Here is a 16228-nt window from a genome sequence, read left to right on the forward strand (position 1 = left end):
TATTATGCTTTTTAAAAGCAAAGCTTTTCTATAATTAGGGTCGGTCCGTCCGTACGTCCATCCGTAACGGATAGCTTTTTCGTTGATTTAGGCATGTTAGAATTGTCCTATCGATTTCAAACTTTGCATAGTGATTACTTTAGTACTTATATATGATTTAGAAAGCGTAGCAACTCTATAATCATTATCAGAATGTCCGTACGTCCATTTTAAACATGTTATTTTTTTTATTTTTTAACAACAAATTTTTATGGGATATAATTATCCAATTGATCTGATTTTTGGTAATTGACTCCTGGAACAACAAAGTATACTGTTATAAGCGAAGCAACTATACACAATATACAAGTGTTAATGTCCGTTTGTCCTACCGTTTCAGTGCTTCGCTTTTATGGATGTTGTCATCCTTGTTATTTAATGTCCAGAACCAGTTTTAATCCAGCAGAACAAAAAAATATTCAGAATATTTGTTTTATTTCTTAGTTTGTAAGTACAACAATATATATTCTTGTGGTCACTTCCTGCGGGATTCTACTAACCATCACTTAACCTAGCCTAACAAAAAATATAAAATAACCTTTGAAACTGGCTTGATTAGAGCTGTGATGGCAGGATGCGCAGTCAGTGTCGTAGAATAGTTCAAAAATATTACTACAAAATTGATTTAATGCTTTTAAGTTTTCCTATTAAGAATTTTTATATGATGACAGGTTTATGTTTAACTAGCGGCTTCGCCCTAGCCTCTAGGGACTTTGCCCCAAGAGGTTTGATCAAACTAATTTTTAGTGTTTTAGATTTTAAAGAAAATAAAAAAAAAATTTGGGGGTGGGTGGGTTTCAGTCGACCCCACTATTTTGATTTTAGTTTTAAAAAGAAAATTTTTTAAAATTTTTTTTTTTTTTTGGGGGGGGGTTAGGGGTGTCCCACCCCCCAAGAAAATAGTTATAAACCTTCACGGGACCTATGAAAAGCTATCCTGTAAAGGAGAACCCGATCAGTTCGGCGGTTAGCGAGATCCTTCGCTACAAACAGACAAACAAACAGACAGACAAACAGACAGACAAACCGACAGACAGACAGACATAGTTCTACTTTGTATTATAGATTATGTATAAGCAGCCGCAGCTACTCAACCAATTAAGAACAGTCAGAAGCAGTAGCTGCCAGTTGGTTAACAATCATCATACGAAATTCCGTTAGGATGGCTTAATGTATTTAATTAATTTTCAACCACGTAGCTTTAGGTGAGTTGCAGTCGCTAGTAAATTAAATGTACAAGAAAGGCTGCCATAAAACAATCATATTCCAAGTCTTAAATTAATAACTTTAAAGCATTCCTAAAATGTAAATCCATATTGCTTTGAATACCATAACATAACTCTTGTAGTCTAAAATAAAAAGGGTAATTTAAAACAAGGATGACAACATCCATAAAAGCGAAGCTCTGAAACGGTATGACAGACGAACATTAACTTTTGTTGAGTGTCAGAACTGAATATACAAAACATGAAAATATAAGGTTTGACAAAATTATAGGTAAATTTGTTGCAAAACTTCTTAAATACAGAATTCTGTTTAAGGACATTTTTAATACTTGATTATAGAGATGCTTCGCTAATAATATTGAACCTTATTGTAATAGGAATCAGTAATCAAAAAATCAGATCAATCGGATAATTTTAACACATAAAAAATTGTTATTAAAAAAGTAAAAAAATCAACATGTTTGAAATGGACGTACGGACATTCTGGTAACGATTATAGAGTTGCTGCGCTTTCTAAATCGTACCTAACTACTACAGGAATCACCATACAAAGTTTGAAATCGATAGGACAATTCTAACATGCCTAAATTAACGAATAAAAGCTAACTATCTCGGACGGACGGACGGACGTACGGACGGACAGACGTACGGACGGACCGACCCTAATTATAGAAAAGCTTTGTTTTTTAAAAAAAAGCTCATTAAATCAAAGATTATATGTGTCATATGTACTGTCTAAAATACATATCTATGTTCTCACTTTCAAATTTTTAAGGTTTCAGTATAAAAGCTTTCCAAAATGGTGTTTAAATCATTTCTAACTTTTATAGTATTTTCTTTAATTGTTGTTGATAAAATAGTACGTTCATGGACGACCTGTAGATTTTATGTTTTATATTGTATGCAAATATTTAAATTGTAAACAATAAACATGCGTCATAACAATGAAGTAAATAAACAAAATTGATTAGGAAAACTGCAAGGCTGTCTGTAGATCAGTAATTCTCACATGTTTTAACATGTGTTATTGTTCTAAACTAAATCTTAATATTTCCAGAAATTAGCTTCTTTATAATTTATTTTGACCTTACATTCGCCAGTTATTCAATAGTTATACTGTATTTCATAGTAAAAAAGGTGATTTATTGGGTATATTAGTATGAAGGGCTGGATTTTTATATAAAAAAAGATTTTTCTGACAGTTTCTGCCTCTACTTTATGTCTCACTATGTCTGACTATCCTTCCATCTTTATAAAGAGAGTATTTCATGTCTTTAAGATAAAAGTATTTTAATTTTAACCGCTGAATAAAATTGGCTTCTAATTATTAGTTTTGTATTTCCATTCCTCGTTTCAATTAGGGATGTTATATTCCCTTCTACTTATAAGGTAAATCATGCATGTACTGACTCAATTTAAAGGAAGCCTGAAAGAAATACCACGCTTTAACTGCTGAAAGACTGCTACAAGTAGACCAAATACCCTAAATTTTAAGCCTTCAGCTTCTATAAAAAAAGTTCTAGGCATTTTAAAATGACATTTTATGTACAATTGAAATTTTGGAAGAATTGTAATGCTCATGTTGAAAACTTTGAAATTAAACTACGTGGCCTAGAAACAAAATTATAAGCTTATTTTTGTCATAAATTTAGGTTTCCAGTAACTAATTATATTTCAATAAAAATACCCATTTTTATAGTCAAAATCATTAAAAAATTAAGTTTAACTTGCGTTGTACCGAGTGTACTGTAGCCAATCAGAAGGCTGAATCAGCTTAACAACCCATCACAGCTGAACGTGTATTTGTTTCCCCCTTTGTTTCCGCTATGATTTTCGTTTAAAAATGCAATTTAAATCGAATTTTTTCATAGATTTTGACTATGAAATGTGGTGTTTTTATTGTAAAAATGTAATCAGTTACCGGCAATCTAAGTTTCTGACAAAGATAAGGTTAAAATTTTGTGTCTAGGCGACGTAATTTAATATTGTTTTTTCTTTTATAAGCATTGGAAATCTTTCAAAATTTCATTGTACATAAAATGCTATTTCGAAATGCCTAGAACTTTTTTGTTATTGGAGCTGAAGGCTTTAAATCTGGGGTATTGGGTCTACTTGTGGCAGTCTTTCAGCAGTTAAAGCGTGGTATTTCTTGCAGGCGTCCTTAAGCATGTTCTGGATTTTTTAATCTTCTGTCAAAAGGCACAAATAAATCAGTTTTTATAAAGACGCAAGTAAACAAAAAAAGTTAAAGATAAAAATACTCCTTATCTCTTGCAAACAAGAACATTAATGTCCCCATAATCAATGATAATCAAGCAATAGAAAGCCTCTTAATTTTAATTTAATTTCAAACTTTCAAAATTTGACAATAAGAAAAAGTCAGTTAATATAATATATTTTGACGGAACAGACATGCATACGGAGGAGCCAATTATTGCCACTGTTAAAGAGAAGCCATGCTAAATTGTTAAATTGTTTTATTTGAATATTTGCAATTAAATATTTATTGAAAACAGGGATGACAACATGTATAAGAAGTGAAGAACAAAACAAGTACAAATGGACTGTTGATGCTTTATGGAAGATGGAATCTTCACCAACAAATTTCAGCTGTCTATCTTAAAAGCTATATAGCACACTTTACTTAACATGTACAAATCAAAACAATATTTCAAACCGTTTTTTCTGGCCGTGAGACAAAAATAGAATCTACCTATAGTATTTCTAACAGATTCATTAATGCCCGCATAGTGGATATAAAATTCAGTTCTAATAACATAAATAGTTTCAAAAAAGAACTAATTTTATATCGCATGGTATTATAGACAGATTTCGCGGGTATACTTGTATTAATTTTATTATATTTCTTTCAATATCCGTGGTAAATTCTATGTAATACGATGCTATAAATGATTTTTCAGTATGGTTGAGAATCAGTTCTTATCCAGAGAATATTAATCGGTTTCTAAGCCCTACTGGATAATTCGTTCCATAATTAGTGTTTTAAAGTCAAGCAAGAAAATATTAATTTAGAACAATGTTTACACATTTGTGAATAAATCATTGAATATGACATTTCCTCAGTATAGCCCATGAAATATATTATAAGATAATGTTTAAGTTTTTAGAATCCTCAAACAGAAAAGCTATTACATACCTAAACACTTTTATTTTATAACAAAATTTAGAAAAAATGCCATCTATTGATTAAAATTGAAACTATTTGTGTGCCTTGATGCAAAGATGTAAAGTATCAACTGGACAAATATGACTAGGACTCCAAAAATCATGCATAACAGACCAACCAACTAAAAAACAAAAAAAATAATCCTTATAATAAAGTAACAGGATGTTTGTGTGTGTGTCTGTCTATACCAAAGGATCTCACCAAACGCTGAACCGTTATGGTTCTCCTTTACAAGGTAGCTTTTCATAGGTCCACCGAAGGTTTTTAAGTATTTTAGGGAAAAAAAATTAACCCTCCCTCCAAAAATGATAAGTATTATAATAATATATTTTTATAGCACTGCTATAATTACCTCTCTATCTGGTTTAGTAGCTATAATAATTATATTAATTATAGCTGGTAAAGTGGCTCCCAAACCCATTCCATCGTTAGTACAGCCAATATACCTGAAAAGAAAAAATCTTTCATGATTTATTTTTCTTGTTAAAAATCTTTAAAAGAATACTCCATTTCTTTTTCTTTATATTTGTCAGTCTGCCTGTCGATCATCTGTAACCACGACTATCAGACTCTCTGTTGCCTGTCTCTCTCAAGGTCTATCAGTCTGCCTATATCTTCATCTAGTTATCTTCATGTTTACCTCTCCCTCCCTCTCTACCTTTGTTTAGATAAATAAAAATATCTATCTCTCCCTCTTCATATCTCTCTCTACCTCTTAATCAAATCTTTATCTTTCAGTTTTAGTTCTGTCTTTTAGTCTATGTAAGTAAAAATCAATCTGTCTCTTTCTGTATTTCTATGACCCTAGTAAAACAAGGATGACAACATCCATAAAAGCGAAGCACTGAACAGTAGGACAAACGGACATTACCACTTATATAGTGTCAGAACTGAATAATCAGAATATAAATGTATATGAGTCGAACCAAAGTTGTAAGTAAATTTGTTGAAAAACTGCTTTATACAGGATTATGTTTATGGACATACTTACATTTTTAGGACTTAATTATAAAGTTGCTTCGCTAATAACATTATACTTTGATGTCCCAGGAATCAATATACCAAAAATCAGATCAATCGGATGATTAGATCACATACAAATTTGTTGTTAAAAAAGTAAAAAAATCAACATGTTTAAAATGGACGTACGGACATTTTGTTAATGATTATAGAGTTGCTACGCTTTTCAAATCGTACCTAATTACTAAAGGAATCACCATGCAAAATTTGAAATCGATAGGACAATTTTAACATGCCTAAATTAACGAAAAAAAGCTATCCGTTACGGACGGACGTACGGACCGACCCTTATTATAGAAAAGCTTCGCTTTCAAAAAGCATTACCGTGGAGGAAATCTTCCAAGATTACCAAGAAAACTAGTCTGAAAAGATAATAATTCAAACATTTATAAAAACAGTCAATTTTAATTGACACGCAAGTATATTTAAATTTTTTGGCAACACTTATTTTTAGTTTATTATCAAAAGAGGAAAAATAACATTTGAAGGGAGGGGTTTACTGTTTTTTTTTGTTGGACTTTTTTCTGAGAATGAGATGACCTTTTTGATATCTTAATGAACAAAGTTCTATACATAAAGCATCTTTAAAAAAAATGGATCAAACTTGAACTGTCAGAACCCACTGTAATCAAAACAATATGATAAATGTCTGTTCATTTTGAAGACATTAACGATTGACCCACCCTATTCATATATCTTGATTGAAACACAGAACTTTGTGAGGTTTGACATTTTTTACCTGAAAAACTGCATTAATAGCACTGTAACATGAATTTATGACCATAATCAAGATAAAAGCTGTATTCTGCCACGAATCTGTATTCAAACCTAAATAACGAGTATAATTATGTCCATAAGAGAGTATTTCAAGTTAACCAGGGGCTGTTATTCAGCCAATTAATTCCATTTTGATAGATAGACATGCGAAAATATTCTTGTTATAGAGAAGCTTCACTTTATTAAACGGCTTGCAAAATATAATACAGTAAGAATAATTAAATTTCACCTGAAATAACTGTTGTACCACCAAAAGCAAGGCCCATTAAAACCGCAGACACTAACAACCTAACAATATTTTCATTTTTTTGTATCACAGCTTCTCTATAACTTGGATATGTTAGTAACTTAGTGAGTCTATAATCCAGAAAAAAACTTTCTATTTCATTCGCGGACAAAAACGTTATATGCATAAATTTATTAAAAATTTTCTACCAATGATTAAACTTACTGTTCATTATGTTAAATTCATGTTATTGCTTCGACACTTATTGACATAATAATTCTTGTTTATATTAGTATAACTCTAATTTGATTATTTTGATTTAAAGTACTTACTTTTAAATTGTCAGGCGAGCACAGACCCCTCCCCCTTTATTGTTTTAAATAGATTAACATAAGGGGGGAGTTTTTATCTTTATGCCTAGCATAGCCTAGGGTAAAAGTTTACACAAGGTAAAGCTACCCTTCCTATCTTTTTTAATTTTTTCAAACTGACAAAAAAAATTAGTACCTCGTTTTGATATTGAAAAAGTTTCCAAAAAGGGCTGTAACAATTGATAGGACTGTTAGCGGAACATTTCCAGATATAGACAGGAAACCTAAAAATAGAAGAACAACATATTAACTTTTTTATCCATTAATGACATATTAACAAATAATGATAATGATTTTCAATCTAATGTTTTTCTTTTATAAGTGGGAGGGGGATAGTTTTTCTTTTCTTTTTTTTTGTTTTGTTTATTACTCTAGGTCATGACTAGTTAGCTCCGCAGGGTTATGAAACTAAAGGTATAGGCTTTTCATGGTTAGCCCCTCCCATTCCCATAGGGCTTACATAAGAAAAAACTAACCCCGTTTCTCATTTTCTATTAAATTTAAAAATAAGAGAAAGGTTACAGTGCACAACATGTACTCACAGAGAAATCACAACACCTAAGATTAATTTCAAAGTTGCCACACTCATAATATTTTTTTTTACCTGGAAAACTTTTTTGCAACTCTGTAAGTTCGTCATTGGTACTATTATATTCTATACTTGTATCTCTAAACTAAAAAATAAAATAACATTAATGAAAGCTTCACTACACTCCTTCATAGATATTGTATAATAAATAGTTTTAGTTTAACTAGCGACTACGCCCCCTTGTGGCCTCTAGGGGCACTTGAGGGGTGGAGGGTGGTTGAATTTGACAGCCCACTATTTTATTTTCATTTCTAAAAAGGTAAATTTAAAAAAAAATTAAGGTTGCCAATTTTTGGTGAGGAGTGGAGTTTTCTATGAATGACTTATCTAGGGAGGATGATGGAACCCTCCCCCAAAATAAACCTTATTGTAAAGGAGAACCATATCCGTTCAGTAGTTAGCGAGATTCTCTGGTACACAAAAACACAAAGAATTTCTGTTACTTTATTACAATGATATAAAATGCGTTTTAAAAGTGTTACCTTATAGTTCCAGAAATCATTAATTGTGATCAACATAGAATATGGAAATAGAATTGTGAGGCCCACAAAATAGAAGAAGAGATAGATAAATACAGACTTTTCTTCCCTATAAAATAATATTATTATTACAATAAAATAAAAGAAAAAGTATATAAATAAATAATAAACACCTTTTTTCACAAATATTTATTACTGTTAAAGTTTAATAAGCTAATTGAATAAAAAGAATAAGTATTTACAACATTCTACATTCATTTTCAATATTAAAAGTATTAGTAAACCTAATCTTAATGAACTGGCATACCTAATATTTAAGTTTTCCCGCGTTAAAAAAAAACTTTAAAAAGACATTGGAATAAAATATCAACATGTTTAAAATGAAGCGTCTCTCTGATGATATTTTTGTAAAGTTATAAATCCTTCCAGATCATACCCTATTGCTACAGGAATAATAATGAAAGGTTAAAAACAATAGGTAACCGGACAAAGTGTCTCAAAAATCAGCCATGTCACGTCATAAAAAAAGGGAGATAAGAGGAGATGTGGGAAAGAAATCCTCTAAAAAAGAAAACGATAATCCCACATTTTTATGACGACACATGGCTGATTTTTGAGACACTTTGTCCGGTTACATCAATAGTATAGTTTTATAATGCAAAGATTTAAATTCAGAACAAATTGTAGCGGACGGATTTTATAGTTATAGAGTGGCTTGGTTACTAAAACAACCTGGGTACTACCAGAGCATCTTGAGATTTTTCTAAATTACTTCCTGGATTTTCCATGATGCAGTATAATTTATTCTCTGTAGAGGTGGAAAACAGGACACTTCTAAAATGAAAAAAAATCGATCATTTTTTTGGGACTTTTTTGTTTGGTGTAAAGATTTTATAAATATTTTTTTTTTTTTGGGGGGGGGAAATTTAGCTCACTGCTAAAAAAGTTAATAAGGGATCTAAAGGGATAAGACGGGTATGGTCTCTTTCGTAACATCGCATATGGGGCGATTCTTCGTATTTTTCACAGTAGCTTTTCTCCTATTTCTAGCCCCTGCAGGAGGCTCTAACCCTGTGGGGCCAATTACCTAACCCTGTGGGGCAATCACCTAACCCAATATAACCTAACCAAACCTAAAATGACTTATAAAAAGCAATTTTAAAAATACGACGAATCGCCCCTTATGGTGCGATGTTAAGTAAGGGACTATTCCTGATAAGACAATTGCGGATAAATTGTTGCACATTGATACACAAAATTACCCCTCTGTAGATTACTGTACAATTAGTGGTTGAAACGTTGGGACACTCAAATTAATAAACCAACCAGTCAAAATTGAATAAAAGATCCCAAAGTTGTTAAGCCAACAAATAAGAAAACGTTATTATGTGAAGACACTTAAGTCTAAATTAATTATATCAAAGTTTATCAACATTATTTAGTCAAATTACTAAATCATATTAATCAGCAAAAAGACGTACAACTTACAAGAATTAGTTGTAGTAAGCTGCACTCTTTAAAGTACGGACGGATAGACGTAAGGTATGACATTTGTAATAGAAAAGCTTCACTGTTTAAAAATTTAGTTACCAGTTCTATATATAAATATAAATGAAATTTCGTTTAAATGACAAATATCAGCTAAACATTTTAATCTTACACAAAAATATAATTTTAATTTGACAACAAACAATAAACTAAGAAAAAATATTTTTGTTTTAACCTTAAATATCAAGGAGTGAATACAAAACCGCGACAGGGACAAAACCGCGACAGTGACAAAACCGCGACAGTGACAAAACCGCGACAGTGACAAAACCGCGACAATAACAAAACCGCGACAATAACAGAAATATAACAATGTAGGATTTTTTTTGTAGAAATACATGGCCGCAGCGCTCGGTCCCCTGGCCTGCCTAGCCGCGGGCGCTCGGCCCCCTTGCCCATAACCTAACCTAACCTAAATATTGTAAAAAAAATATTAAAAAATTGAAAAAAATCTACCAACCACTTTTTGTAAAATCCACGAAATTCTAAATTATAAATAAGTTAATGTACATTAAACATTCAAACATATAGGTTAGGTTAGGTTATAGGCAAGGGGGCCGAGCGCCCGCGGCTAGGCATGCCAGGGAGCTGAGCTCTGCGGCCATGACCTTCTAGCATTAAGATTTTTTTATTATAGATTTTTTTGTAATGTCGCGGTTTTGTCACTGTCGCGGTTTTGTTATGTCGCGGTTTTGTTTGTCGCGGTTTTGTATCCACTCCAATATAAATATATACATCAAATTTAGCTTCTTATCAGTTAGCAATTGTTTTTAATTAAAAAGATTAATTATTTTATGACAATTATATCAGGAATAAGGTATAACCAACAAGGAAATTAATTCGAAAATTGATTTGGGGGGGAAAACGCAACCTTTATTAAATTGCCTTTTTCAGCTGTCGTTGGGGGGCAAAGTTTGTATTTCACTATCGAGAAATCGAGGTAAATCGCGGCATTTTCTAAATCTTTTGCGTTCTTTGTAAACAAAAAAATTCAATAATATCAGAAAAGAATAAAAAAGACTGTCCACTACCAGAAAAAAATTAGTAATATTTTATTTTGATGGCATCATGATCAAAATTCTGACCTCCTACTAATAAGTTATCCCTATTCTTTTTTTCGTGCTCCTTTAGTGGTAACCTATATAGTTCTCTCTTGTATTTTTTTGCCTCTCACATGGCTTATGTTCACCTGTAGGAAAACCTAATACTTTTTTCAAAGGGCTTTGTATGCTATGCTGTCATATAAAATTCACTTTAAAAAAACAGAAATAGTTTAAGAAATAAAGTTAAAAGTTTCCATAATTAAATGTTTTTCTTAGAATTAAAGATTCTAGTTTTATTAACTATAATTTGAACAGATGTAGTATATTTAGATGGTCAATCTGGACTTATAATCTGTCAAACTTAAAACTTTTTTGTTTATTTAAACTTATATAGAATTCGTTCCATTAATACGAACGACGATTATGTCATATGATTCACATTATATGTGGGAAGAAATTTTTACAAGATATATATACAATACCGAAGGAAAGCTATTCCTATTGTCTGATTTAGAGAGTATGTTTCTAGATAATATCTAAAATAAAAAAGATTCGCTTTCAACAACTTATGACAACATTATAATTCATAATCCATAGTGACAATGGATATAGTATATGTGGATAAATTTACAGGAGAATATTTTTTTGCCAGGGATCTAAATGGATAATTCAATGGCCGATAAATTGATTTACATCCCCAATAATGATACACAAATTACCCGTTCTGTAAATTAAAATTAGTGGTAAACGTGTTAACAATCAACTTAATGAAACAACCAATCAAAATTCACTTATGTTCCTAAAGTGATAAACCAACAAATAAGAAAATATTAATATAAACCTTTGGGGACTGATTTAATTAACAATCTTGAGGACTAACAGCCCATTGTCAACTCTCTCTCTGATTGTATGGTACTCATTTATTAGTCAGTTCGTTCATCCAGTAGGTGGGGAGGGAGGGGATTGGGTAAGGATAAGGATGGGGTTATCGATTTTTAGCCATCTGAGAGTATATTTTATTAGAGTACATGAAAATTTGGTGCAATATCCTTGTAATGATATATCAATAAGTAATAACCATAGTATGGCAGTTGTGATGCTAACAATTGATTCTTCCAAAAAACTGGTTTTAAGCAAGTATGGTGAAATAGGGTTAAATAATTAATTCCCTTGTTGGTTGTAGCTAGCTGCAATTATATCCATAAGTAGTGCAGCAAAAACAAGCCTACATATAAGAACAACTTAATACATAAATCAATAATCTATAAATAAAGATGTATAACCACACAACTACCTGTTAGGGCCCTTTTTCGTCTACTAGCAAATTGCTTTCTGCTCTTTTTTCGATTAGGCTGTGTTAATATTCCCGACGCTATTGTGTGATTTTTAAAGACTCAATTGAAAGTCGACACAGGTTCTTCAGGGTGGGGATTTACAGTTGTTTAACCCCTTCCCCCTCTATTGTTTTACTCTAATCATAAAACTATACAATTAATCTAAAAAAGTGAGATTAATTGCAACTGAAATCCAGAAAAACAGTAATTGTTTAAGCAGGTATGTATTGTCCATAAATCACTGATTATGAAATATTCTTTTTATAAATCATTTTATAATACTAGAGGCTACGCCCCCTAGAAGCCTCTAGGTGCCCTTAAGTTGGGAGGGGAAGGGATAGTCCAACCCCCCATTTTTAATTAAAATCTAAAAAGAAAATTTTAAATCAATTTTGAGGATGTCAAAATATTTCAAAACTTGCCTTGACATGGAAAAGCTTATAGAGTAGCCGCGATACAAAAAGATTTATTACTAACAAATTTGATTAATTAAGGTATAGTCAAAAGATTGTGTTTTTATGAACTGAATAAAAACTGCAACTAAAAATGATTTTTCTGCAAGTTAACACTTTTTCTATTTATACTTTTATTTTTTTCTATAAGCGAAGCTTTTTTGTAATTAGGACCAGTCCGTGCGAGCGTTCTTCCGTCCGTCCTTTACGGTTAGTTTTTTTCGTTAATTTAGACATGCTAGAATTGTCCAATCGATTTCAAACTTTGCATAATGATTTCTATATCAGTTTTAGAAAGCGGAGCAACCTTATATCGTTACCAGAAAGTTCGTAAGTCTATTTAAAACAGGTTGTTTTTTAACTTTTTCAGCAAAAATGTTTTAGGTGGTATAATTATCTTATTCATTTTTAGAATACTGATTCCTAATACAACAAGATACAATGTTATAAGCGAAGCATCTCTATAATCAAGTCCTAAAAATGTAAGTATGTACTTAAATACTAAAAACAAATTGACTTATAATCTATATCCTTCTTATTTAGTTCTAACACTCTACAAGTGATAATGTTCGTTTGTCCTACCGTTTCAGACCTTCGCATTTTGGATGTTATCATCCTTGTTAACCAATGCGTCACATTAAGTTTATTAAAATGACTTCCTCGTAAAGGCAATAGTTTATTTTAAAATTATATTCAATAATGTTATTATTTAAAAAAGGAAATATTACTTCTATTTTTCTATTCTACCTGTATTCAGTAAACTTGACATTAAGGAAGACCTAAATTAAGGTTGGTTTAACAATAAAAATATGCATTTTATTTTACGGACTAAAACTGTAAAAAATGTAGTACCATTAATAGTAATTTTAAGACAATGTTTTGTTTTTAAAAATTCAATAATAACATTTGGTGTATTTAATTTTTTTTGTAATTTTATTTGGTATCCCTGCATTTTACGTCAAGTGCATTTAATAGTAAATTTTATACAGTATTGATTAAGAAAATAACAAGAATAAATACGTACATAACATAGAATAAAAAGGAAATTAACGTGCACTGAAGTTTAAAAAAATGACTACAGCATATGGCCAAGATTGAAATTACCACTCTTAATGATTTTTTTTTTAAATACGCAGGAAATATAAGTCTTAACTTTAGGTATTTTAAGGGATATACTAATCGAGATAATTAATCAACAACTATGACTAACATTATTAAGAAAAAGCAAGAATAAATATGAACATAACATACACAGAATATTATAACCAACAAGGATGACAACATCCATAAAAGCGGTGCACTGAAACGGTAGGACAAACGGACATTAACACTTGTATAGTGTCAGAACTGAATAATCATAATATAAATGTATAAGAGTCAAAGCAAAATTGTAAGTAAATTTGTTGAAAAACTGCTTGATTCAGGATAATGTTTATGGACATACTTAATTTTTAGGACTTGATTATAGAGTTGCTTCGCTTATTTCATTATACTTTGTTGTCCCAGGAATCAATATACCAAAAATCAGATCAATCGGATGATTAGATCACATAAAAATTTGTTGTTAAAAAAGTAAAAATGTTTAAAATGGACGTTGCTATGCTTTCTAAATCGTACCTAACTACTAAAGGAATCACCATGCAAAGTTTGAAATCGATAGGACAATTCTAACATGCCTAAATTAACAAAAAAAAGCTATCCGTTACGGACGGACGTACGGACGGATGGACCGACCCTAATTATAGAAAAGCTTCGCTTTTAAAAATAATAAATTTGAAGAAAAACCCCTGAAAATATCAGTCTTAAGAACTAAATCTTTAGGGATAAGACAAATGACGATAATTTCATGTAAAAATTACCCCTTCTGTAGATTAATATTGTTAGTGGGAATGTTTTTGTGCTTCTAATTGATACCAACCAATCAATATTTAATAAAATTGTCCTAAGTTTTTAAGGAAACAAATTAGGAAACATGTTCATTAAACTTTGAGTGCCAGTATAATGATCAGTACAATATCCCACTCCCAATCCTTCAAATTCTTTATCGTTGAGCTTCGATTCTATTAAAGTTGTTAGGGACAAGGAACAAAGTTTGAGCTGAATTGATTTCTTTTAACCAACGTCCTTAAATTTTACCTCTCCTGCTCACTGTCACTACCCCATGTTTACTACACAAAACAAACCCTTACAAGAATTTATCTAGCATCCAATTTATATTTTTTAGAAATGTCAACTGCTAAACAATATAGAACACGAAATGCGTGCTATAAAACACGTGTAACTTCCATGTTCAAATAATGCACTGTAAGGACAAAATATTAAAAGCGAAGCTTTTCTATAATTAGGGTCGGTCCGTACGTCCGTCTGTACGTCCGTCCGAGATAGATAGCTTTTATTCGTTAATTTAGGCATGTTAAAATTGTCCTATCGATTTCAAACTTTGCATGATGATTCCTGTAGTAGTTGGGTACGATTTAGAAAGCGTAGCAACTCTATAATCATTACCAGAATGTCCATACGTCCATTTTAAACATGTTGATTTTTCTACTTTTTTAACAACAAATTTTCAAGTGTTCTAATTATCCGTTTGATCTGATTATTGGTATATTGATTCCTGGGACAACAAAGCGAATCAACTCTATAATCAAGTCCAAAAATGTAAGTATGTCCATAAACATTATCCTGAATCAAGCAGTTTTTCAACAAATTTACTTACAATTTTGCTTCGACTCTTATACTTTTAAATTCTGATTATTCAGTTCAGATACTATACAAATGTTAATGTCCGTTTGTCCTACCGTTTCAGAGCTTCGCTTTTATGGATGTTGTCATCCTTGTTTGATTCAATTTACTTTTATTTAGTTTGCTCAGCTTTGAAAAGAAAATAGTCAACAAAAATGTAAAACAAGTATAATTATTTTCAAAATAGAATTAATTTTTAAGGTAGTATTTGGTCATAAGATGACATTCGAATTTCCATTGAATGGCACTCAGATTGATTTCCATTGGTGTAAAACAGGTTTTTAAAAATACTAAAAAATGTATTGTATTGCTTTATAGAAATTGTTCATGAAAAAGAAAGTAAAAATAGGTTTAATTTTAGGGGCCAACTGAACAGGAATGGACCATATAATTTCATATTTTCTTATTCGCGGACAATTGTATATAAATACCATACAATAATATACAATCTGAACAACATCCAATATGGCAATTTTTGTTTGATAGCATATTTAACCTTAAATTGATGTTTTCAATCTTTTGTCTTGGCGTGGAACAAGGATGGACAACAATAGATATAGAGTAGCTGCATTTAAAAACTGTAATATTGCACTTCTATTATGATTTACCTACAATTGATATTTTAACAAGGACACTAACATCCATTCCAAAAAGCGAAGCTTCAAACAAAAAACAACAAAAAATAAAAAAAAATTGCAAAGTTTCATATTAATTAGAGAGTTCTTCAATGAAAAATAGACCTTAAATTTGGGAAACACGTACACACGTACTTTGGTATTATTGACATACAAATTTTTTTTGTGTATTTTTAATACAATTAAAATTTAGACAAAAGTATGATTCTTTTTATACTTGTTTTAAAAACTTAGTTAAATATTTGTTTAAAGAAACATAAAATAATTAAAATATCTAATTATTACCTTTCATTGTAGTCATAAATCTTGTTATCCGTACTTTTCTTCAACAACATTATAAACCTAAATTTTCATTTATTTTTTTTAGGGAAAAAGTTCTGAAAAAGGATTTTTGGTGTTTTCTCTCGAAATACCGTTTAAGCACTGACCCCACTACCCCCCCCCCCCCTCCCTACTTAATTGATTTTTTCACCTATGGCTAATCCCTGCGGAGGGCTCTAACCTACCTCGGTTGCCTAACCCTGCGTGGCTACTCTGTACTAAATATAACCTATTATAAC

At 30.9% G+C, this 16228-nt stretch overlaps 1 protein-coding gene across 2 annotated transcripts; it reads right to left on the reverse strand.

The window, feature by feature from the left end:
- Window positions 1-1274: 1274 nt before the first annotated feature.
- On the reverse strand, window positions 1275-16047 carry LOC145321789 (equilibrative nucleoside transporter 3-like). Of its 2 annotated transcripts, none has more exons than XM_080163407.1 (12): window positions 15954-16047; window positions 8647-8748; window positions 7918-8023; window positions 7451-7520; window positions 6983-7070; window positions 6479-6537; window positions 6212-6300; window positions 5797-5834; window positions 4805-4898; window positions 4497-4573; window positions 3979-4034; window positions 1275-1388 (listed from the first exon to the last, which is right to left on the reverse strand). In XM_080163407.1, exons 1-12 carry the CDS (start codon window positions 16001-16003, stop codon window positions 1327-1329), a joined length of 891 nt encoding a protein of 296 aa, XP_080019533.1. In that variant the 5' UTR covers window positions 16004-16047; the 3' UTR covers window positions 1275-1326. The 2 variants fall into 2 exon arrangements, with proteins under 2 accessions (XP_080019533.1, XP_080019534.1); XM_080163408.1 differs by lacking the exon at window positions 15954-16047 and adding an exon at window positions 9505-9644.
- Window positions 16048-16228: the final 181 nt, after the last annotated feature.

Source organism: Acartia tonsa, chromosome 6, assembly GCF_053477335.1.
Source record: "Acartia tonsa isolate MP-2025a chromosome 6, ASM5347733v1, whole genome shotgun sequence".
Taxonomy (NCBI): domain Eukaryota; kingdom Metazoa; phylum Arthropoda; class Copepoda; order Calanoida; family Acartiidae; genus Acartia; species Acartia tonsa.

Coding starts and splice junctions, on each gene's coding strand:
- LOC145321789 (XM_080163407.1), bottom strand. CDS start 16,003: ATGTTGTTGAAGAAAAGTACGGATAACAAGATTTATGACTACAATGAA. Junction 7,521..7,917: donor ATGATTTCTGGAACTATAAG/GTAACACTTTTA, acceptor TTTATTTTTTAG/TTTAGAGATACAAGTATAGA. Junction 6,538..6,982: donor TTTTTCAATATCAAAACGAG/GTACTAATTTTT, acceptor AAATATTGTTAG/GTTGTTAGTGTCTGCGGTTT.